Source organism: Nansenia antarctica (assembly GCF_963989245.1).
Source record: "Nansenia antarctica genome assembly, chromosome: 5".
NCBI classification, from domain to species: Eukaryota; Metazoa; Chordata; class Actinopteri; order Argentiniformes; family Microstomatidae; genus Nansenia; species Nansenia antarctica.
Window position 1 is genome coordinate 52,765,673 of NC_137690.1, and position 25,775 is coordinate 52,791,447.

A 25,775-nucleotide genomic window follows, 5' to 3' on the forward strand; every position below is an offset into this window, starting at 1 on the left:
CCACACACACCGATACACACAGACCCACACACACACCGATACACACAGACCCACACACACACCGATATACACAGACCCACACATACTGATATACACAGACCCACACACACCGACACCCACAAACACAGAGTGTCAGGCGGACGTGGTTTGGTTTATATTTGCACCTGTGGGGGCAAGGTAGACATTACAAGCAGAGGAAAGTGTTTGCAAAGGCGGACATGGTTTGGTCTATAATATTTGCATCTCTGTGTGTGGGGCTATGTGCACATTACACACGAGAAAAGTTTTTGTACGGATGTTTAAGTAGTGTGTGTTACATTACATTTTTGCCCATGCTTGGAGGTGGCATTTCATATACTGCTTCTGTTGGTGTGTTGGGTGTCACATACCGATACACACACACACACACACACACACACACACACACCGATACACACAGACCCACACACACTGATACACACAGACACACACACCGATATACACAGACCCACACACACAGAGTACAGTTTTTCCAGTTTTTCTTTTCTTCCAGTTAACGGCTTTGAATTCCATCCTTCTTCTTGCATTGTGTTCCCCGCTGCATACAGAAACACTCATAGAACTGTCTGTATGAATTATTTATTCACTGCTGCCTTCTCTGGGATGAGCGCACACAGAAACAGACACCGCTGACGGCCGGCCAGCCAGACACAGTTAGCGTTGACGGTTAGTCGTGTTTAAAGTGGTTCTGTTTTTAGAACCAAGGAGAACCACTCCTCATCCAAATCCTGTTAATCTCATCTTGGGTAAAGCAGTCACTACTAGTAGGAAATTCCGTGATCCGTTCGGATCGCCCTCCACGGTTCGGAACGCGTGTGTACCGCGGATCAATTTAAAAAAATAAATAAAAAAAAACGTTTTTTTTTTTTTTGCGTTCGTAAATCCGCTCTGGAATCAAATTACTTGGTCCCTTTATGACGTCGGACCCAGTGTGCGCTCCGGCGCTCTCAAAGCGAATTTACGAACGCGGCCCAAGTGTATCATGTTACGTTGTTCGGCGGAGAAGAACTCAAAATGCCTCCCTCGTCATTTAAATCCCATGTATGGGAGCACTTTGGCTTCTCTGTCAACTATGACGGGAGGCACGAAAAAGGTAGCTCGACAACTTCTGATAATGTAGGCATTTTTTTCATACCATGTTCAAAATAAGGGTTCACTTTATTATTTAGTTAAAAGTGGCATAAAACATGTTTATTCATCTGCTTTAAAGAGCCCAGTGATTCACTGCTGCAACCAGGCGCCTCCTCCCTCTCTCCTATCATTTAAATTGAGTGTATTTCAGTATAATTATGTAATGTTTGAGTGTAGAATATGTTATATATATTATATATATATATATATATATATATATATATATATATGTATATATATATGTATGTATATATATATATATATATATATTACCAGTTTTGACATCTTGAATGTTGTTGGTTTTTGTCACATAGTAAAAGTGGTGTTTTTACAGAATTCAAGGAAAAAGCAGTTTTTATAAAAACAAAAATGTTTGTGTTGATCCGAAAAATGATCCGATCCGTGACTCAAAAACCGTGACACGATCCGATCCGTGAGTTAGGTGATCCGTTACACCCCTACTAGTAGGCCGGCCACCATTACAGGCCCCAAATCAGTCTATTGGGAGTCAGCAGGTACGGGCTATAACCTTTTTCTTTTCGTTTTTCTTTTCGTTTTTTACGTCTGGGCAGTTGGCATCTGATTTGTTAACCAAATAGGCATAGATGTGACCGCCAGACGTTCCTGAGAATGAGTCATTCTTTCAGCGTGTGTATTAGTGTGTGTGATCTAGCTGGCACGGTGCCAGGCTCTCAGGCAGGCAGCTGTGAGGGGGGAGGGGGGGGGCGCTGTTAGGGAACAGAGACTATATGGGGGGATGAAATAACTTTGATGGTTTTGTTTGTTTGAATGGGGTGGGGTGGGGGGGGTGTTGGCAACCTTTCCCTTCCCACCCTCCACTGGGTCCGTGGCCACTCCCTCTGCTGCCTGCAGCCTCAGGGGGAACAGGCGAGGTTGGGAACGGCCCCAGGTCAGACTCCAAGCATACCTGCCATTCCTCTGCCCTTGCACTTCAGGCGCTTCAGGTGACACACAGGCCCCCTGGCTGACGAGAGGATCCAGAATAGACCCCCTGCACAAGCTCACACACACACACACACACACACACACAGGCAAACTTTCACATTTACATTTTGCGGCATTTAGCAGACACCTTTATCCAAAGCGACTTACTTAGACAAATGTATTTGTAGAAAGTGAATCATCTATCCATTAGTCATCATAAGAAAAAGTAAACTATGCTCGGGTCAGGGCCATAATGTCGGGTCATAATGCTAGAAAAAGGAAGAATTATTATTATTATTTAACACACAAAGGCACGCGCACACACACACACACACACACACACACACACACACACACACACACACCCCTCCCTCTATCTCTCTTCCAGGACAGGGCAGGAGGACATGTCCTCTTGGTTATGTGTGCTCATGCCAGACAGGCCAGGGGGGGGGAGCAGGGTGCATGCTGGGCCTGGATTCAAAGGTGGAAAAGGGGTAATACAGACTCCCCACCCCCTCCTGATGTCATTTGTTACTGGTTACTGGTGGTGTGTCCCTGCTGATCTGTGTCCCTGCTGATCTGAGCTCGGAGCTAAGCCCTTCTAATACACACTCACACACACACACACATACACACCCTGGCCAGCCCTCTTACATCCCAACCATAGCTGTGCGCTATAGGCATTACCAACCTGGTCCTGGGGGCTTGTTTTAGACCACCGGAACTTGACTCTGGCTGGTTGCATCATGCGTGTTCAGGGTTTTTCCTGGCCCGAATTAAAGCTTCGGTGATGGATGTGGAGGTGAAGTGGAGGTGGTAGAAGTCACTCAATATACAACAAAAAAAGTTTTATGATCACTAAACAAACATGGTTGTCTGACATTAAGCAGATAACATAGCTAGCTGGCTGGTTGGTTGGCAGTGTTCACAGTTCAGCTAATGAGTTTGTCACTGGCTAGTTGTTCGCTAGCCAGTGAGATTACAGTTGGCGCAGTAGCCACACATCTCACTGAAAGCTCTAGCCATCATTTAAGGCTTGAAAAGTATGCATTATGATTTCTTTTAAAACAAAACAAAATTATTTAAAAAACATGTTGTTCTAGTGAAATATGTTAAAATCCCAAAACAGCATCCTTCATCAGCAGAGCGGTCTGAACTGCTAAGACTCGTTACCAGCTACGAGCCTGGCTAAATGAGTCTAAAGTAACCTGTGCGCTCGCAACTATGGTTCAGGGCCAATAAGCTGGAAAGATAACATTAGTATATTACCCATAACATTACCCTCTCCGCAGAAATTAATTAGACAAATGTGAAAAGGCACCAGCTTCTGGGATGACGAATTGCAGCAATACATGCAAGGACAGTTTTAACAGTTTTACATGGCTTTTCTTGCGCGATTTCTCCTAGAAGGCTTAGGCATGGCGAAAAAAGCCTTAGGCGGGCCGCCTAAGCCTTTTTAATGCAGGAAAAACCATGGTGTTGAAATTGTTCTGACACACACACACACACGCACACACGCCAGCTGTAACACATGCACATGCCTTAAGTGTTAATCACAAACACAACACATGGAACACACGTGCATGCAAGCAACACGCATGTAAGCGTTCAGAAACACATGCACACCAACATGCTAACAGAGATTTGTGGAGGAGGGCAGTATTCTTAAGAGGCTTAGGAATACAGCTGTCTTGAAACTTAAGTGTCTTATCCTGGTCATATGATGATGATGGTGAAGGGTCAAGGTATTGAATGATTACAGCAGGGTAGAGGTCAATTTACTTTTACCTTACAACAGGCCATTTACTTTTCTTTAGTTTAGGAGAGGAACTGAAACGTATAAACGACAATGTAAAATAATATTAATTTAATTATATATAATATAACAATAATAATACAACTATAATTAGATTTTTATAGCCAATCAGTACATGACATCTTTAAATTCCTAATTTAAATTCCCAAATTGACAATATCGACAACATAAATTGACCTTGACGCCTCTCGCCCATCATAACGAACACGCTAACTGCTAGGCAGCCTAGCCGAATTAGCTCTTCACCAATGGGCCTGCTGTGATTCAAATCCCACTTCAATCGATTTTCTTTTTTTTACCATTTGCATTTTTTACCATCGGCATGTGATTTTTTAACATTTACTAGACACTTTTATCCAAAGCGAATTTCTATTAAGGGACAGGGGTTAGTAACTTAGGGCTAAGTGCCTTACTCAAGGGCACACTAGTGGTGGTGTTCACAGGTGGAAAGTTTGAACTCATGACCTTCTGATCCCCAATCCAACTCACTTACTACTGGGCCACCACTACCACCAGAGCCTGCTGTCATTCAAATCCCACTTCAGTCCATAGAGCAATCCATGTCCTGGCTCCTCTCTCTCCCTCTGATTACCATTCCCCATCAAGACACTGTCTGAGAGGGGCATGGGAGCTCATTATCATGTAAATCCACCAGCTCAGAGATGTCAGCAGGCAGCGTCCTCTTCCCAAGGTGGCATTTGAAACAAGGGAATTATGATAATGTAGGTATGGGCAAAACAATCTCCTTCAATGTCATTATTGGGGGAGTCGGGCACATGGAGTCATTGCTGTTCCCTAACGATGGTGATTTGAATGTGGTTTCAAGCTTATTTCTTTTTCCCATCATCTAAGGTTTTTATTCACACTTTAATTTGGTGCGAGTCTAGTTTAATTTAATATGCCTACAGTTTTACATAGCCTAAGTGAGGGACACAGACACACGCAGGCGTACGCACACACGTGCACAGCACTCAGAACTGCTGCTTTCGTTTGTCACTAAGACAGCTCTCGTGTCCTTCACCATTGATCCTCTGCTTTGCCTTTATGTGTACTGCAGTGGTGTGTGTGTGTGTGTGTGTGTCGTGTGTGTGTGTGTCGTGTGTGTGTGTGTCGTGTGTGTGTCTGCCTGTGTCTCTCACCTAGGCGAAACTAGGCATATTAAATGAACACCACACCACTTGAATTTTGTCTGACACCAAATTAAAGTGTGCATTAAAATAAACCTTAGATATAAAAGAAACAAGCGTTCAAATCATCACACACGGGGTGAAGGAGAGAGAGAGCATCTGTGCTCTCCATCAGAATTGAATGTGAGTAGAAGAGGGGGGGGCTGCATGGTTCAGTGGAGGGGGTCAGGATAAATGAGACTTGGGATGTCAGAGAGATGCGCTGTGGATATCATGTTCCTCGCCTTCCACTGTGTTCAACATCCTCAGCTATTAGGCTATCCATCATTGTCTCTCTCTGCTGCTTCTCCGGGGTTGATGGGATATTTACGTAGTGAAACATTAGCCTAGAGGGAGTGACTAGGCCATCAAGCAGCAGTGTTACCCCTACGATTAAGCTATATAGCCTACTTAAATGCTTTATATATCTTTATTGGTTTTCTCTAGGGATGAACCGATACCTCTTTTTCATTGCCTTTTTCATTGCCTGACTAATGAACTTTTGAGTATCGTCCAATACTGAGTACCAATGACATTTTTTTTAAACCTGAAATGCTACTGCCCGCAAATAATTTTCCTGGTGTCATGTATCAAGCATGAAGTAATTCCAGACCACACACACATGGTTGTTATGGTTGCAGTCAGTTGACGAATGGACGCTCAGGACCGGATTTGTGCGTCTCTAGTTGGCGCAGACATTTCTGGTGCGTAAGCCGTGTCGCACACTGAGGCGCATTCCATTTTCACAGCTGGTTCGATTCCGGCTGTCGACATGTCCTGCATGTCATCCCTTCTCTCTCTCACCCATCCTTCCTGTCAATCTCTGCTGTCTCTATCCCTATAAAAAGCAGAAATGCCCTAAAAAAACAACACTGATAGTTCTGGTGCTAGAGGGCTTGAATGTTGCTCTGCAACCCTTCTGGACCAGAATTCAGGGGAAGACTGAATTGCAGTTTCCCTCTTTGAGCCACTGTCACCACCGGAACCCAGCCAACACACACGGCTCCCTAACAGCAGGCCAGATCAGGCAGAGCTCTGTGTGTCACTCTGTGGTATTTATGCATCCGCTATGGATGCAGGTCCGAAATAGCCTGCTGCTGGCCTCACAATACCTCATGTTGGGCTGAAATAGAATAGCACTGAGGGGGGCGGGACTGGACTGGGCTGGAGCTCTCACGGTCTGTCTGCCTGTCTGTCTGCCTGTCTGTCCGTCTGTCTTGTCTGCCTGTCTATCTGTTTGTCTGTCTGTCTCATGGTCTATCTCACTGTCTGCCTGTCTGTCTCACTGTTTGTCTGTCTCACTGTTTGTCTCACTGTCTGCCTTTCTGTTTGTCTGCCTGCCTTTCTCACTGTCTGTCCATCTGCCTGTTTGTCTGTCTCATGGTCTCTCTGCCTGCCTGTCTGTCTGTCTCACTGTCTGCCTGTCTCACTGTCTGTCTGTCTCACTGTCTGTCTGTCGGTCTCACGGTCTCTCTGCCTGTCTGCCTGTCTGTCTGTTTGTCTGTCTGTCTGTCTTTGCCTGCTTGCCTGTCTGTCTGTCTGTCTGTCTACTATGGGTGGTCGTTGGAACAGTGAGGAATGCTGCGTCCCAATTCTCCACCACTGTACCTGAGATGTACCACAGTACCTGAGATGTACCACTGTAGATGTACTGAGATGTGGTAGAAACGACCTCCCTCAATCCCATGCTCACACAGAATGCTAAATCCATGCTGTCGGTGGAGTGCAGAAGTGCACACGTCAGAGAACAGGATATAGATTAATTGGGAAGCAGCCATTATTAATCAACGCCTGCGTGCGCGACCGACCGACCGACCGACACCATTCAGAGGCAGAGAGTCTGGGGCTGATAACAAGCATGACTTTTAATTGGACTGAGATCAAGATGATGTGTATGTTTGTTCACCTTTTTTAGATTCATGTCACAGCTGGGACATGTGATTAAAAATATGAATAGGCTATATATTTTATTTTTTAAATAAAGAAAAAAAGTAATAACTTGACTTGGTTTCTTGACCTCATCTTAAAGACAGATGCTTTCTAAAAGGTTCCTCTTATGCCTTCGAAGTATCAGTCCTATGATGTTAGGCTATTACATTTCACTGAGGTCAGAGAAGTTATTTATTTATAGTCTACTCTAAGGGCCGGTTTCACAGACAAGACCTCCCTTGTCCTGGACTAAATCACACTTTCAATGTAAAATCTCCATTGAAGAAGCTTTTTAGTCTAGGGTTAGGCTTAAGCCTTGTCGGTGAAACTGGCCCAATGTAGTCCTAGCTTATGCCATTTGAATTGAAGTTTTAAACCCTACACTATTCCAGTGATACTAACACAGCCTTGTGCTGGTGTAGAGATACCCCCTGATAAATCTATGATAGGAGCACCAGGAGCCCTTGGCAGTCACAAAGCTCCCTCCCTCACTCACTCCCTGTTTCTATTCACCGAGACATTGATAACAGTGGCCTAATTCACTTAATTGAATAAAATTAAATATTACATTTCCATTTCCTTGTAGCACTTAACCTACTCTCTCTCTCTCTCTCTCTCTCTCTCTCGTATGGGGCCAGTGTCCCAGACAAAGACTAAACAAAGGCAGGGATGTAATTGCATGTTCCTGGGGAAACTGCTTTGCAGATGCTTTTAATTTAGAGGGGCTTTTGTAGGTCCAGGGAACTGCTTCAAAGTGTGTCACGCTTCAGTGTGACGTTGGACCACTACCAAGTATCTGTGATTCACTTCCTGATGGCATATGTCTAGCAGCATGCAGCATGTTCTCTCTCTCTCTCTCTCCCTCTCTCTCTCTATGTCTGTCTCTCTCTTTCTCTGGCTGTTTGTCTCTCTTTCTCTCTCTCTTTCTCTGGCTGTCTCCCTCTCCCTCTCTTCTTCAAGTTATGCCAAAGGTGCTTGTATGTGGGTATGCCATTGCCACATAAGGATGGAGCAGTGGAGGCTTGTGTGTTTGATACCATTCCTCATTCCATTCCACACATTGCAATGAGTCCGTGTTCCCGATTTCTACCTCCACCAGCCTCCCCTGGGAGGGAGGATACAGGTGCTGTGTCCCCATTGTCCACCATTTACCAGAAATGTGCACTTGTGCACTTCCCTGACATGCACTTCAAAGCATAGTAGTGATGGAGTTTCCATTGCTTTTAGATCCAGTTGGAGGGAGAGAGAGCACTGTGCAAACCCTTCAGGAGAACGCTGGAGAAATGGCACACAGTAATCACCTAGCAGCACCTCTCTCTTTGAACCTCTGAACCTAGCCTCCCTCTAGTTTTTCAAAGCCAGCCAGGCCGCCAGTCAGGAGTGCAGACATACATTATTGAAACCCGCGTCCACCTCGACACGTGTCCTCCTCACATAGTTGAATGTCATGATGCTGGCAGTCCAGTCGATGCTGCGGTGTGTCTTTGTTTATGGAACTGTGTGTGTACTGGTACACATGGTTCTGTTGTAGCTCTGTCATCCTATCCTACTATCCTCCTATCCCTGTGTGTGTGAGAGCGAGAGCTCTCTTTTATATCCTTCAGGCAAGTACAGCTGACAGGACTACTGAGCGACACTTACTCTCTGCGGCTATGGGCTTTGTGGTCAGTTTGGTAGTGCCTAGACCTAGAGACACAGGTCCCTCCCTCTCACCCCTCCAGCTGTTCCTTGGGTGCCCTCTCTGGGACTATGGGGTGTGTGGTCAGTTTTTGTAAGTGCTTTGACCTAAGGTTGTAGCACTTAAGCGATAACACACCCAAGGGTGAACTATACCGTGGATCTCTGAACGGCTGTGATGCGATGATAGATAGATAGATAGATAGGTAGGTACTTAATTGATCCCTGAGGGGAAATTCAGGCGTTACAGCAGCTCAGACCACAAAATAAAGTGACATTTGAGTAATAGGCTCAAATTAATATAATGGATAAAAATACAAAATAAAGACAGACAAAATAGACATTTGGGACCTATACAGTCAGTAGGTAAGATTTAACATCCTCCAGCCTGACTGTGATCACCCAGATCAAGCCATATCATGTACATTATAGGCACAAAGGTGCAGCCAATCAATTATTGCACTATTGAAAAATATGTTTAATTATAATTATTTTGTTTATTATCCTTATGGCGTACATTTTGCAAGTGAAAGTGATGAGGTTGTTGCGCTGATGTCATGGATATCAGAACGGCTGGAATGCTTCTGGGGCCAATCATAATGCTTGATTTGATGAGCCTGTTATGTGACATCCAGTTGTGTCTCTCTGTGTTCTGCCCTTCAGGGTCTGGATGAGGAGGCCTTAGTGGACCTGGGGAAGACCAGCTCCACCACTCACACCAACTATGAGAAGGAGGAGCTGGAGAGTAAGTCTGGCCTGCCTGATGTCTTTGTCTCTGTCTGTGTGTGTCTGTGTACTGTCCACATACAGCGAGGTGCTGTGAATAGAAAGAACAGGTGTTGATTGTGTTGTTTCTCTGGGGGGGCCTGGCAACCCCCCCTCCCCTCACCCCCCCCACCATCCCCTCATCCACCCCACCCCCACCACAGAGATATTCCCACTATAATTCAGTCTATCCCTTCAGTCTATCATAAGATTTCATGAATGTCCATATGTTGCATTCCTGCATAACGAAAACAGATTTCCATCTATGCGTCGGAAAACAACGTGACCTTCTACACAAGAGACAGCGGCCATATTTCCTTTAACCACTAACATCCTCTGCACGCTTACAGGGTTCTAATGAGCCGATGAGCCGGGGTGATTAGCTGTGTGTATTGACAGATTTTCCATGTAAAAGTATCAGGCCAAATAATTGGGTGAGCGTCCTCACAGCGAGCTTTGAGCTTGGCGTTAAATCTCCACAGGACCCTTTAACACCTGTGACACTCTATCTATACTTAGCGAATAGCTTCTGAGCTAAATAAAGACAACACTTTCCAGTGTTTTTCCTAGTGAAGGTGAGTCGGGAGCTATTGGAGAATGAAGCACAGAGAATGTGGCTCAGTTGGTAGAGCGTGGCACTAAAAATACTTGTTAGGTTGTTGGTTCGATTCCCGTTGGGACCATATATACTGAGAAATGCATGCACTCGCTGCAGTGTAAGTCGCTTTTGCTAAATGGCATATATATATATCTATATAGATATATATACAGTATATGGTTGACCAACAATTCTGTTGAATGTAGAGTTGTGCAATCTATAATCTATACACCATATTAACTTGATATTATTTTTCACAATACTGTTTCAATAATCCAGGCCTAGTACGTGACAGCCAGCCAAGTGGATGATAGTTGTTCATAGGGATGGGTTTGATCAATTTGTCATTTGCTGGCATCCAAATTATATTATTTTTTTTATAAACCTTTATAAAGGTTCTTAAAATAAATTCATTTAATTTAATTAAATTCCCTCACTTGTTGTTCCCTCACCAGTTGTTGGTGCGATTGTGAGTGGAATTCATCTTGTGTTATCCAACAGAAGCAGACCCTTTCATTAATTCACTATCAAGTCATTATCAAATCATTTCTGATCAGCCGATCAATAGCAATAGCGATGCTGGGCCTAGGTCTCATCTCCAGGGCCCAGTATTTCAAAATGTTTTATTCAGATCAGAATGAAGCAGATTCTTTTTTGCTATCCAGGATCGGATCTATCTAACAAATCTTGAGTAGTATAGGGGAAATCAGCCAGCTCGATCTGATCCTGGATAGCAAAAAATTATAATTCTGATCCAGATTAAACTTTTTTAAATACTGGGCCCAGGTGTAAAATGTGACCATGTCTCAATAGTATGGTATTGTGACCCAGGTATCATGATGCGTATCGTATCGTGCGGTCCTTGCCAATACCCAGCCCTAATTGAATGGTCAGTATTTATTGGCACAGACATTTAATTGATTGGAGGTCAGAGCCAAAGAATGACAGTTATAACTAGGGGTGTAACGGATCACCTAACTCACGGATCGGATTGTGTCACGGTTTTTGAATCACGGATCGGATAATTTTTCGGATCAACACAAAACATAAAAATAAAAATAAAAATGTATTGTTGAATGTTGATGAGGAATTTTCGAATTCTGTAAAAACACCACTTTTACTGTGTAAAACCCAACAACATTCAAGATGTCAAAACTGGTATGTATATATACAGTATATGTGTGTATATATACATAACATATTCTACACTGAAACATTAGGCTACATATTAAACAGAAACACACATTCAACTTAAATGATGCTGTAGGAGAGAGGGAGGAGGCACCTGGTTGCAGCAGTGAATCACTGGGCTCTTTAAAGCAGACAAATAAACATGTTTTATGCCACTTTTAACTAAATAATAAAGTGAAACCTTACTTTAAACATGGTATGAAAAAATTGGCTACATTATCAGAAGTTGTCAAGCTGCCTTTTTCGTGCCTCCCGTCAACACACCAGGGTGATGTCGTGGCAAATGTGTGGCCATGCTCGTACGACTTTCACGTTGCACAACGCTTAAACACCGTAACTTTTTTATCGACCACACTTTGTCCGTCATTGTTATAATTGACAGAGAAGCCAAAGTGCTCCCATACATGGGATTTAAATGACGAGGGAGGCATTTCGAGTTCTTCTCTGTCGCCAACATTAGCAGCACTACTCTACTCGCCATGATACACTTGGGCTGCGTTCGTAAATTTGCTCTGAGAGCGCCGGAGAGCACACTGTGTCCGACGTCATAAAGGGACCAAGTGATTTGATTGGACGAGGCGTTCCATGAATGCTGATCAGATTCCAGAGCGAATTTACGAACGCAGCCTTGTTGTTCTGGAATTGTTTTCCCATTTTCAACCTATCATTGCGCTTTAGAGTAAAACAAAGCACGCAACTGTCGCGTCTATCTTTTCATAGCAACTCTACATTGTGATTTACAAGGGATATTAACTAATATTAAGTAATATTATTACTTGGTTACATTTTGCAATTGATCCGCGGTACACATGCGTGCCGAACATTGGGGGGCGATCCGTAAGGATCACGGATTATCCGTGATCTGTTACACCCCTAGTTATAACCATCCTCCAACTTCCAAACATTCCATGATGATTACTAACTAATTGAAAGTGTCTTTGTTGAATAAATGTTTACTTTGGAAGATTGTTCTGCTTTGGTTCAGACTGAGCTGGCAGTATACCAGTTGTGACGTTGACCAGTTGTGTGTGTGTGTGTGTGTGTGTGTGTGTGTGTGTGTGTGAGAGAGAGAGAGACACAAGAGCTTTTAAATCTCCACTCCAGTTGGTTTAATTTCGAATGTGTATCATTCCTATTGATCTAATGTGTGTGTGTGTGTGCGTGTGCGTGCTCCAGGTCACCGTGCGGTGTACGTGGGGGTCCATGTCCCTCTGGGCCGGGACAACAAGCGCCGGCACCGCCACCGAGGCCACAGACACCACCGCAAGAGAAGGGAGAAGGAGGAGGAGCGGGAGGACGGGCGGGAGTCTCCTAACTATGGTAACCTCCCCCCCTTTCCTCTCCCTTCTTACCCTTTGTGGCCTTTATATACCTCCTACTGGTCATGTTTTCTCATGGTTACTGACACACCATCAGACAGACAGTATATGCATGTGTGTGAATGATTAGGTGGAATGTTGTAGTTTACTGTAATGGACTGTCTCCATACAAGGGTGTGTGTGTGTGTGTGCCTGTGTGAGTGTGTGTGCCTGTGTGTGCCTGTGTGTGCCTGTGTGAGTGTGCCTGCGTGCCTGTGCGTATGTGTGTGCGTGCCTGTGTGTCTGTGTGTGCGTGCCTGTGTGTCTGTGTGTGCGTGTCTGTGTGTGCGTGTGTGTGTGCCTGTGCGTCTCCGTGCGCGTAACTGCGCGACTCATCTCCATAACAACGCCCTTTGACCCCCCCCCCACATAGACACGCCCTCCCAGCGGGTCCAGTTCATCCTGGGCACGGAGGACGACGACCTGGAGCACACGCCCCACGACCTGTTCACCGAGCTGGACGAGCTGTCCTTCAGGCACGGCGGCGCCACCGAGTGGAAGGAGACCGCCAGGTAAGACATACACGTGGCCTTCTGTGGCTCAGCCGGTAGAGCACGGCGCTAACCACGCTTAGGTTGTGGGTTCGATTCCCGCTTCGACCATCCATACTGAAATGGATGCCCCCACTGCGCTGTAAGTCGCTTTGGATGAAAGCGTCAGCTGAATGGCATCCGTCACATACAGCCAAGGTGCCAGGGAGGGAATCTGAATTTGTATGCATTCTATGGATTCTGCTTCTACGGACCCCACCTCACAGGGTTTGAGAGAGGTCAGAGGTTAAATGCCATGACGTTGTGATGAGTAACGCTCTGATTGTTTTCCCTGGCCTTGAGATGTTGTCAGCTGGCAGGATGACGTATTAATATGCCAGGCATCACAGTCTGTGCCCTTCCTCTAAACCCTCCTGAGGTCCCCTTGCACATATAAAATGATATCATATAAAAATGCCCTGTGTATGCGTGTGTGCGTGTGCGTGTGTGTGTGTGTGTGTGTGTACTGTATGTGTCTTTGTCTGTGCGTGTGTGTCTGTGCGTGTGTGTGTCTGTGCGTGCGTGTCTGTGCGCGCCATCATCCTGGGTGACAGCCCATAGAGAACAGTGATCTGTGGCTTGCTGCAGGTCTGTGTGTGAGTCACTGTGACTCGAGACAACCTCTCTCAGTCATCTTCTCCATCAGCATCCCCATCGTCCTCCTCCTCCTCCTCCTCCTCCTCCTCCTCGTCCTAGATAACGTCAGCCTCTGCCCAGTGGCCCAGACAGACACGCACAGCGTGACATTTTACAGCTCTTTTAAAAAATGCTCTGTGTTTTTATGTCTGGATGCGCGGGTAGCGGTTAACGACCCGTAAGTCTTATAAAGTTCAGAGTTACCTTGTAAAAAAGGAAAAGTTCAAGGCAAGATTGTTTAGTCGTGCACTGTACTTCTGTGTCTCTCTCTCTCTCTCTCTCTCTCTCTCTCTCTCTCTCTCTCTCTCTCTCTCTCTCTCTCTCTCTCTCTCAACACTGAGTAGGATGATAGCCTACTCTGTCTTTGTTTTTTAGTGATGTTCTTTGGGCATTTCTGCTTTAATGGGATGGAGACAGTAGAGATTGACAGGAAGGATGGGTGAGAGAGAGGAGAAGTGACATGCAGGATATGTCGACGTCCGGAATCGAACCCGGGGACCCTGCGATTACATGGCTTGGTGTTGGCTACGCCACCAAGCGCCCCGCCTCCTCTGTTGATGGACATGTCTACATGAGAGATGTGTCTGGGGAACCTTTTTTTAGGCTTTATAGTAGTCTTTGGACATGCAGGATTTAACCCAGTCGTGTGCGTGCGATTGTGTGTGTGTGTCCAGGTGGCTGAAGTTTGAGGAGGACGTGGAGGATGGTGGGGAGCGTTGGAGTAAGCCCTACGTGGCCACCTTGTCCTTACACAGCCTGTTTGAGCTGCGCAGCTGCATCCTCAATGGCACTGTCATGCTGGACATGAGGGCCAACAGTATCGAGGACATAGCAGGTACGTGTGTGGTTGTGTTTACACTATACACATGCACATACAGTATAAGCATGCATGTACAGTATAGCATGTGCTTATTCAAGAGTTGTGAACCTCCAACATAAATACGATAGCATACCAAAATAATAATGATCGTTTTTAGTGTTTTGGATGCATCACAGATTTTGCCATGACACCATGCAAAGTGACTGTATGATAACTGAAATGGAATACAACTGTGTTAAACTGTTAATGTATGTTGGTGTGTCAGTGTATACTTCCTGTGTCTGACCGTGTGTGTGTATGCTTGTATGCATGTGTGTGTGTGCGCGTGTGTGTATGCTTGTGTGTGCGTGCGTGTGTGTGTGTGTGTGTGTGTGTGTGTGTGTGTACCCCAGACATGCTGATTGACAGCATGGTGGCGTCGGGCCAGCTGGAGGAGGAGATGCGTGAGAACGTGCGGGAGGCCATGCTGAAGAGACACCACCACCAGAACGAGAGAAAGCTCAGCAACCGCATCCCTCTGGTGCGCTCCATCGCCGACATAGGCAAGAAACATTCTGACCCGCTCTTGCTTGACAGAAACGGTGAGCCCGCGCCCGCGCCCCCGCACTCGCATTTCTTTTCCCCTCAACCTTCGACAAAGGGGGGGGAGGTCAGAAGGGGGCGTAGAAGTGAGTAGTTGGGTAGCTTTGAGCTGACCTCCAAGCTCCTCCCCCCCGACCATGGGAGAGATATCTGGGGGTCGATGACGCTAGCATGGCTAGCACGGCTGGCTCACGTCTTGGCGTCTGATTTAACGACGGCTTCTGTCTTCTCCGTGTTGGAAGGGTTTTGGGAGGGAATGCTGAAATAACAAGCGCAAATACATGGGTGTGTTATTGACTGAGCATGACCTTGATCTGAGCGTGTGTGCGTGTGTGAGTGTGTGTGTGTGTGTGTGTGAGAGAGTGTGTGTGAGTGAGTGTTCATTTGTTCAAGTATGGTTGGGCTATTATTGTACCTCAAGTTGCCAGAGTGGCTGTGGTCTCTGTCCAGAGGAGACACAGGTGTTTCATGTGTTGCGTTGTGTGTAAGGAATGTGTGTGTGCGTGTGTGTGTGTGTGTGTGTGTGTGTGTGTGTAATCATTCTGACACAACGTTTTGACACAGTGTGTACTATGTATTCCTGTGCATAACTAGACAGATATGATAATACGGCTGATGTATTTCTGGTTAGATATATGTGTGTAAACGTGTGTATATATACAGTATATGTATGTATAGTGCCCTGACACGGTACTCACCCCTCTCTCTCCTGCATGGATTGCAAGGCTCTCTCTATATACGTACGTACATAGTGCTCTCCCTCGGTCTGTGTGTGATTGGTGATTGGTGGCTTTTTGACGAGTGGAAAAGCCGATTGGCCGGTGTGGACACGCCCTTTTACTTCCCACCCAACCACGTTACCCAACCGCGTTGTGTGTCTCGTGCCCCTGTGTGTCTCCTGCACACAACCTTGCCCCCTAGCTCACCTTTCCCTGCAAGCACCTCTCTCTCTCTCTCTCTCTCTCTCTCTTTCTAACTTGCCACCACCCACTCTCTCTCCCTGCCGTGTCCCTAAACCCATCTCCTTGATAATTAAGCGTTCCCTCATGATTCTCCTGTTTCCATCCCCCCTTTTTCTCCTTGTCCTCCTTTTCCTTTCTTCTCTCTCTCTCTCTCTCTCTCTCTCTCTCTCTCTCTCTCTCTCTCTCTCTCCCCCCCTCCCTCCTTCCCTTCTTTTTTGTCATTGTCTGTCTCTTCCTACTGTTAGGGGAGGGCCTGTCCTCTTCCCACCTCTCCCTCCTGAAGCCGGGCCTGTCGGTCTCCAACCTGTCCCAGAGGCGCGAGTCCTGGGGGTCGGTCCTCCTCAACCACCTCCTCCCCTCCTCCTCCGGGTTGTCCCACCACCACGCGGCGTCCGGGCCCTCGCCCCTCACCACCCCTCAGAACACGCCGCCCTCCCCCCGGCGCACCCAGACCCCTCCTGTCCCCGGCCTCGGCCCCCAGGGCATCCCGGAGGTGGTGGTGTCGCCCCCCGAGGAGGACGGCGACGAGGAGGCTCCGCCCCCCGCTACGGAGGATGACAAGGCGGACCTCGGCGCCCCGCGGCGGCAGAAGGAGCAGCAGCGTCCCTCGGCGCCGGCGCCACAGAGCCCAGCGCTGCACCATCTGCTGCCCTCAGAAGGCAAATATCTGTGTAGCCTGCCAGTGTGAGTCACGGCTTGAACAGAGAACACTAGCACCGGCATGCTGGCTGCGCCCACCTCCCTTCCCCTCCCTTCGTCCGTCCTCCATCCATCCTAACCTCTCTCTCTCTCCAGTACCTCCCTCCCTCCATACGTCCCTCCCCTCTCTCACCACATCTCCTCTCTTCCTCTTTCCCTCACTCTATCCTCAGTGCTCTCTCCCCTTCCTCCCTCCCTTCATCCGTCCTAACCTCTCTCTCTCTCTCTACACTACCTCACTCCCTTCCTCCATACCTCCCTCCCCCCTCTCACTCGACCCCCCCTCCTGTCCTCTTTCTGTCAGTCTATCCCACAGTGACATCTCTCCCTCCTTCCCCTTCTCCCTTCCACCCTCCCTCCTTCCACCCTCCCTCCCTTCCTCACACAGCATCCGCTCCACTCATCCTGCCACTCTACCGTTCCTCCACCCTCATGTCTGTCTCATCTATTCTATCAGCGCTTTTTCCCTCCCTCTCGTATCTCACCCCACCCATCCCTAGACGGTATGGTTGACACACTCTCTCTCTCTCTCTGTCCATCCTCAACCATCCTCACCCCCTCCCCCTTTTCTCTACCCTCCACCTTACTCTGGTAACCCCTACACCCCCCCCCCCCGCCCTGTACAGTGTGTGTACTGTGTACTGTGTGTGTGTGTGTGTGTCTGTGTGTGTCTTGGCATGGCTCTCTACCCATATGTGCTGTACCGTATTGTGTTACTATGGCAACGTCCTGTGACACTTCCCATGTTTCATTCCAGCCCCTCCTCCTCCTCCACTCACTTCCTAAGAGGAAGCCGTGTAACGGCTGTACTATACAATGTCGACTGGGCTGAACATTCCGCTCCCAACCTTATTTAAGGCCTGTTTGAGTCACCCGGTGAACAAAACAAAACAGGGGTACAACTTTGACTTTATTGATTTCATGCACACAGTTGACAGATATGGAAACAGTATCACAGAAGTGACTTCCATTGAAAACACTTACAAGGCAAAAGTGACTTTCATTTTAAACAAAGACAGCAGGTACAGTGTAAGGTTTTAGCTCTGTTTCCCATTGATTCTATTCTCATATTCAGACTCCAAAGGTAAACACAAAGCCTAGAGTCAATACTAGACATAGCCAGCTCTCATGCCTGCACAAATAATGTGACTAACCAGAGACATCTGTCAAGCTAATCGTCCCATTACTTTTGGTGCCATGATGTCAAATGGCCACTATGTCAAGGTATCTTCCCTGGACTAAACATGTTCTCACCCCTATGAAAGGCCTGTTGCATTCAATCAGAGTGAAAATCAGACAACTTCCAGAATCAGAAAGAAAGAAATATGTATTGCCAAGTGTTGCTAGGAATTGTTCAGTGTTGTTACACATAAGAAAAGAAAAGAACAGTGTAAAGTGACTGTAGCCCAATAGTTATAATACAGTTTCTCTACTGTTGTTCTACCATTGTGTCTGCCACTGGCCCCTGGCCGTAGCGTATATTTGTTTTTCTTATCATGACTGATGTTCAGATGATTCACTTACGTAGACAAACGTACTTGTTATAAGTCGCTTTGGATAAAGGTGTCTGCTCAATGTCTAAGATGTAATGTAAATGTAGATAAAAGACAAAGCACATCTGTATTGTTTACAGAGTAAGAGAGGAGTAGCCATTATTTATAGCAACAGGTTTTATACCATTCCATGGCATCTCTTCCCAGCAGACCTGCAACTGTCCCGTTGTGGATATATAACCAGCGGAGACTTACACAAACATCCTACATCTTGTCTTTTTCCAGTCGCATCGTTTGGCGTCTCTCCTCCTCCTCCAGTTCTCTAAGTGTAAACATACAAATGTCTCCAAGACAATCTCCCCATACAAACTATAGTGTAAGAGGTCTTAATGCGGAAACAACATGCTAAATATAAGCAGGGGGGTTGGGGGGGGGGTGGTGGTTGGTTGGCAGTGACTTTTTGTTCTTCCCGGTACCAGTCTTGTGCCCTGTATTTATAGATGTGTATCTGTGTGTGTGTGTGTGTGTGTGTGTGTGTGTGTGTGTGGGCTGAACTGAACTGAACTGAACTGGAGGGTTGGGGAAAGAAACTGCTGGTTCACAGGGCAATATTAAAGGGTGCCAAGAAACAGTCTCTTTACAAACTAGGAGGAAGGGTAGGCCGTTAAAGATGCGTCTGAACAGCCTTTAGATTGTCAGGAAGAGAGTTCCAAAGGCGTCGTGTGTAGGAGAGAAAGGCACAGTACTCCATTGTGTGGATTTTTGTTATGCATAATACATGTATTACATATGTATCATTATGACCACAGAAAAAAATTTCAGCTCGTATACATTCACCGAACATATTATTAGGAACATTATACTAATACTGGGTAGGGCCTCCCTTTGCTCATGAAACAGTTCAATTCTTTGTGGCATTGAGTCCACAAGATGTTGGGAACATTCCTTTGAGATTTGAGGTCCATGAAGGGATGCACATGGACAGCAACAATACTCAAATAGACGGTGGCATTCAAGCGATGGTTGAATGGTATTAACGGGCCCAAAGTGTGCCAAGAAAACATTCCCCACACCACCACATTCCCCACAGCTGAATGAATGAGAAGGTACACACAGGTGTTCCTAATAAAGTGTTCAGTAAGTGTACGTAGCCCATAGAGAAGATTGTACTGCAATTCACACTGTGATGGCCCGTCAAAAGGCCCTCTGTTCTATGTGCCCCTGGTCTGAGTAGTGATATGATGATCCAATGTGCTTGCCTGTGTGCATTACGGGGAAGTACCCCAGCCAAAGGGGAGCTGTTATCTGTGACGCCACTGTTTAAAAGGCCGGCATGGAGCGACTGGCATTCCGACTGGCATTCCGGGGCTTAATCTTCCTGAATGAAGCGTGTCGGGCGGATGCAACGTCCGCTAATCCCTATCACTCCCAGGGGCTTTGTGGAGAATGTGAGAGATGGGGCTCCTGTTAGTTGGCGTGACTGCCCAGACCCCACGAGGCTTGGGGGGGGGGGGGGGAAATGGGTGGAGGTTGGAGGGGGGGGGGCTGGAGAAGGGGAGGGGGGGTTACCATCGGGCACAGGTCAAGGTGGAACCCGGAGGACAGGACAAAATGGCACCTGTTCTGGGTTTACGTTTTAATACTAAAATAGGAACGCAGGGCTACACATTCATTGTGAATCACCTAGGGGCTATATATATATATAGAGACAATAGAGAATAACAAAAAACAATTATATTTATTTCAATTTAATGCAATAGTAATCATTCTTGTAGGGATGGTTAAGATGGCATTGTATAGAGTAGAAACACGCAGGTACATTTAACAGAGAGAGGAGTGTTTGGTTTCTGCGTTATGGTTCATACATGTACATTCTGTGGTCATTTCCAATCAATCTGATTCCAATTTGATTGATTGATCATTTCCTCGTCCCTCATGTGCTGGCGTTTCCTGTCTTCTGCGTGGCTCACATGGTGTTGAGGCTTGTTGAAGTGGGGAGACTAATGCAGGATGACTTTTGATCCCTTGTTATTTGCAGGTGTACGTATGATGGATTTGAATGTATTGTCATTGTCTTTTTTGTATAGACTGTATAACTCAAGCTCTGTATCAAATATATGTTTACAATGCATTTTAAATTAGGAAAACATCACATATGTTTTTAGAAAAACATTTCCCCCCCAAGTAATTACTGAGGGATTCCACAACAATTCTTCATACATTTTAGGCTTCTCATTTGGACAGGATGCTTGGGTACTTGTCAGACTTGTCTATGTATGGGACAAGATAAGACAGGTGTTGTAATCTCAGGCAGAACCAGGAGATGCCCCGGCCAGGTGTGTGTGCCTCCTCTGTCCTCCAGAGAGCTGACATTGCTGACACCCTCTGCCCCTGTCTTCTCTCCCCTCCTCCCCCACCCTCCCATCCACCATCCTTCTTTCAGGGCCCTTGGTGTCCCCGCACTCTGTCCCCAGTAACCTGGATAGCAACAAGGCCGGAGAGCGAAGACCCTCCAAAGCTGGGGTCAGTAGAGAGAGCAGCAGTGTGGACTTCAGCAAGGTAACCCCTGGGCACTTGAGAAGGGAAACCCCAGAGTACCAACTCACACCAGGGGTCAAAAAGTATTTAAAGGACTTTCAAATGTTGTGTATACGCCCAGATAAGTAGTTGAAATTATTTCAAATACTATTTGAACCCAGGTCTGCCACCCGTACGGGTCCTAGGCTACATCCTCCATCCTGATGCTCCATCCCTCTCCTTAAGTGTGCACGTCCTTAGATGGATTTCAAAGCATATTACCACCACATCCACCAATCAGTTTTCACTGGTGTCCACATTTGAAGTCCACACTTGAAACGCAGCACAGCACATCATTGTCATAGCCTTTACACACCTTATGGGCTTCTCACCCAAACCCCCCATCCAACCCCTCCCTTCTGAAACCTTGAAGCAGTTTTGAAGAAAAGTACATAAGCTTTAATTTAAGAGTGTTCGGGGAAGAGCATTCTTTATAGCCTCTTCATAGCCTTTCAAGCATGAAATGATTATGTGGGCTTGTAGCTATAAGTTGTCATCGGCCACAAAACAGCTTTTATGTCTGCCGAGGAAATGGTCTCATATTATCAGTCTGATCAGTTGATCAGTTGATCAAGGTTTGTTTTAGTCGAGAGAGAGAGAGAGAGTAACCCTGCACTGAGTTCCCTGAGTTGAGCATGCCATTACTGTACATTGGCTCTCGTCCAGGTGAACTGGATGCCCTCATAGCTTGGTCCTGACTTCCATACTGTATCTACCATTCCTCTATGTAACTCAACATGGGCCCTATAGCTCTAACCTACAGGGACATTTCACTCAAAATAGTTTTTGTTTTATGGCTTTTGTCAGCCCATTGTTGATATGGTCTTAATATATAATATATTTACAATAATAACAATAATATAAAAGAAATAGAAATTGTTGTTTTATGTTTGAGACTATATCAACAATGGGCTGACAAGTAACATAAAACATAAAGATTTTTGAGTGAAAATATTTAGATTTTAGATTCATTTTAATTGTCATTGGGTTGAGTACAGAAACAACGAAACGCATTCGGCATCTAGCCAGATATTCAATGCCCCTTTTGTAATGTGGTACACTACAAGCCTGATAGATATCCTAACGACAAGCCTGTAATTAGGTCACAGTTAGACAGTAACAGTTATTGTTATTCTAATTCAGTGCCCCTCTCCCCTCCTCTGGGCCCCAGGTGGACATGAACTTCATGAAGAAGATCCCCCCCGGGGCGGAGGCCTCCAATGTGCTGGTGGGGGAGGTGGACTTCCTGGAGCGGCCCATCATCGCCTTTGTACGCCTTTCCCCCGCAGTCCTCATCACTGGGCTCACAGAGGTCCCTGTACCCACCAGGTGCGCGCACACATAAAGACATACATGCACACGCATGTGTTTTCATTCAACTATTCTCAGTGAAGATGACCTCAATGTATTTCCTGTATTCACATGTCTTCCATTGGGTGTGATGCATGATGATGCAGGTTCCTGTTCCTGCTGCTGGGCCCCCATGGTAAAGGCCCTCAGTACCATGAGATAGGACGCTCCATGGCCACGCTGATGACGGACGAGGTAAGAATGTGGAACCTGCTGTATATGGAACCTGCTGTATGCGGAACCTCCTGTACTGTATGTGGAACCTGCTGTACTGTATGTGGAACCTGCTGTTTCAGAAACGCTTCTCCATTATACACAACAGACCTGGAGCGAGCCAGGACAGTAGGAGGAGTTAAGTGTCATAAGAGCACTTCACTTTAATAAGTGCCGCTATACAGTTCAACGGGGGGAAATGCGATAAGAATGTCAAAATGCAGCACTATGAATGAATGAATGAATGAAAGCATTTATTTCGAACATGTGCAGAGAGAAATAGTTATAACAACAAAAGACAAAACAAAAACAAGAACAAAACAAAACAAAAACAAGAAAAAACTAAACAAAACAAAAAACACTATTTACTTCACATGTCCGAAAAGGAGTAGGAAGAAGCATAAGCTTATTTAATCCTACCCCTTCTCCAATAAACAGAGATTAATCATTAATAAACAGCAGTTGACTTCAATATAAATATAATATACCGGTATATATTTTGAATTAAATCACATTTATTTACATATTTACATATTGACCAACAATAGAAAACAGATCATGTAGATAAACAAATAATCTGTGAAAACAACAACTATCAAAGCCCTTCTTCCTCCTCGTACCTGGTGAAAACCATTTTTTTAAACCGCTTTTTGAACTGGGTCATGCTTGGACACCGCTTTAGCTCCACACTCAATCCGTTCCACAGCTTCACTCCACATATAGAAATACAAAAACGTTTTAACGTTGTACGTACATAAATATGTTTTAAATTTAACTCCCCCCTCAAATTATAACTCCCATCTCTATCAAAAAACAATTTTTGAATATTCCTAGGGAGTAGGTTGTTATTTGCTTTATACATTATTAGTGCTGTTAGAAGGTGGACCAGATCCGTGAATTTTAATGTTTTTGATTTTAAGAATAATGAATTTGTGTGATCTCTATAACCGGAATTATGAATTAACCTTATGGCTCTTTTTTGCAATATTAATAGTGATTGTAGTCTACATTTATAAGTGTTGCCCCAAACCTCCGCACAATAATTTAAATATGGTAAAAGCAGTGAACAGTAGAGAGTGTGGAGTGATTTATGGTCCAGAACGTGTCTTGCCTTACTCAGTACTGAAATGCTTCTTGACAGTTTATTTCGGACATTTTTTATATGAGATGACCAGCTTATTCTATCATCAATTATCACACCAAGAAACTTAATTTCATGAACTCTTTCAATGTCCACACCATCTACCTGTATCTGTACTTGAGTATTCATTTTATAATTACCAAATAACTTGTAGTTAGTTTTGCTTAGGTTTAATGATAATTTGTTTATGTCAAACCATCTTTTTAATTTGCACATTTCTGAAGTAATCATCTCCATTAGCTCCTTTAAATTCCCCCCAGAACAAAAAATATTTGTATCATCTGCGAATAGTACTAATTTTAATGTTTTTGATACCTTGCAAATATCATTTATATAAAGAATAAACAGTTTCGGACCCAATACTGACCCTTGGGGGACGCCACAAGCAATGTCCAAGCATGACGATGAATACTCTCCCAACTTCACAAATTGTTTCCTGTCTCTTAAATAACTTCTCACCCAGTGCAATGCTACCCCCCCTGATCCCATACCGTTCCAGTTTACTGATTAATATGTTGTGATTGATTGTGTCGAAAGCTTTTTTAAGATCAATGAATACTCCAACTGCATACTGTTTGTGGTCTATAGCGTTTGTAATTCCCTCGATTGATTCAATTAATGCCAGTGATGTTGAACTGTTTGATCTGAATCCGTATTGACTGTCAGAAAGTAATTTATGTTTATCTATGAATTTGTCTAATCTGTTATTGAATAGTTTTTCTAGAATTTTGGAGAATTGTGGAAGTAAAGAAATAGGCCTGTAATTTGCGAAGTGGTGTCTATCCCCAGTTTTATACAGCGGTACAACTTTAGCTATTTTCATTTTGTTAGGAAATGTACTGGTTTGGAACGATAAGTTACAGATATATGTCAGTGGTTCTGAAATCCCCTCAATTACCTTTTTCACAATTTTCATATCAATTTCATTGCAATCACTAGATGTTTTGTATTTGCATTTATTAACAATATCTATTATTTCCTATTCTTCTACTGGTGTAAGGAACATTGAGCTAGGGTTCCTATCTATAAGGTTGTCATCCCTATCCTCAGATGACAATGGATGAGGAATTTTTTCTGCCAGGTTTGGTCCAACATTTACAAAAAAAATCATTAAAGCTATTAACCACATCATGCATATTATCCTTTATAATGTTGTTATCAATAAAATATTGAGGGTAACTCTGTTGTCTAGAACCATTTTTAATAATACTATTTAATATGTCCCATATTCCCTTAATATTGTTTTTGTTAATATTCAATATTTTGCTATAATATTCCTTCCTACATACCCTTATAATATTTGTTAACTTATTTTTATTATTTTTTATATTTATTTTCTGTCTCTTTAGTTCTTTGTTTAATGAATTCTCTATAAAGTGTATTTTTCTTTTTACAGGCATTTTGTAGTCCCTTTATGATCCATGGTCGGTCTGTGTATTTTTGTTTTCTGCTATATTGTTTTAATGGACAGTTTTTCTCATATAATGAAGTGAATATTCTTAAAAATGATTCATATGCATTGTCAGTATCATTTTCTTTATATACAATTTCCCAATGCTGTGCTAGTAAGTCATTCTTTAATGCATTCATGGTTACCTCTGTCCTCACTCGTCTGTATTTTAGTTTTTCATCTGGCTGATTTCTCTTGTAATTGCAGTCATAGACTGTAAAAACTGGTAGGTGGTCACTAATATCGTTGATTAATAGACCGCTCACTGTATTGTTTTCAATGTCATTGGTGAATATGTTATCGATTAAAGTGGCACAATGGGGTGTGATTCTGCGGAGTCTGGTGATTTTTTGGATATAAACTCATACTGTGCATTGTATTAATAAATTCATCCGTCATTTTGTGCTTGTTTGGATTTAGCAGATCAATGTTGAAATCACCACAGATGAAGATAACTTTTTGATTAGTTTTTGAAAACATTTTTTCTATCCAGTCGTTAAATGCTTCAACACTAGAGCCTGGTGCTCTATATATACAGCTAATTATTACATTTTTCTTTTTTTTCTTTACATATTTCAATTGTTATGCATTCTAATAAGTTGTCAATCACAGTTGTCATACTTTCTACCACCTTGTAATTCAAGTTATTGTCCACATACAAAGCCACTCCTCCTCCACTCTTATTCTTTCTATTTATACAGTTAACT

At 44.6% G+C, this 25,775-nt stretch overlaps 1 protein-coding gene across 1 annotated transcript in view; it reads left to right on the forward strand.

Annotated features, from left to right (window-relative positions):
* The window catches only part of LOC308157001 (sodium bicarbonate cotransporter 3-like), a 56,659-nt gene that overhangs the window by 10,527 nt on the left and 20,357 nt on the right, over positions 1-25,775 (forward strand). The window contains exons 2-10 of the mRNA XM_080530470.1: positions 9,367-9,448; positions 12,434-12,577; positions 12,989-13,127; positions 14,456-14,616; positions 14,994-15,182; positions 16,391-16,747; positions 20,781-20,896; positions 22,086-22,243; positions 22,372-22,459. Of these exons, the coding sequence (XP_080386596.1) occupies positions 9,367-9,448; positions 12,434-12,577; positions 12,989-13,127; positions 14,456-14,616; positions 14,994-15,182; positions 16,391-16,747; positions 20,781-20,896; positions 22,086-22,243; positions 22,372-22,459 (1,434 nt within the window). The remainder of the gene's footprint in view (positions 1-9,366; positions 9,449-12,433; positions 12,578-12,988; positions 13,128-14,455; positions 14,617-14,993; positions 15,183-16,390; positions 16,748-20,780; positions 20,897-22,085; positions 22,244-22,371; positions 22,460-25,775) is intronic.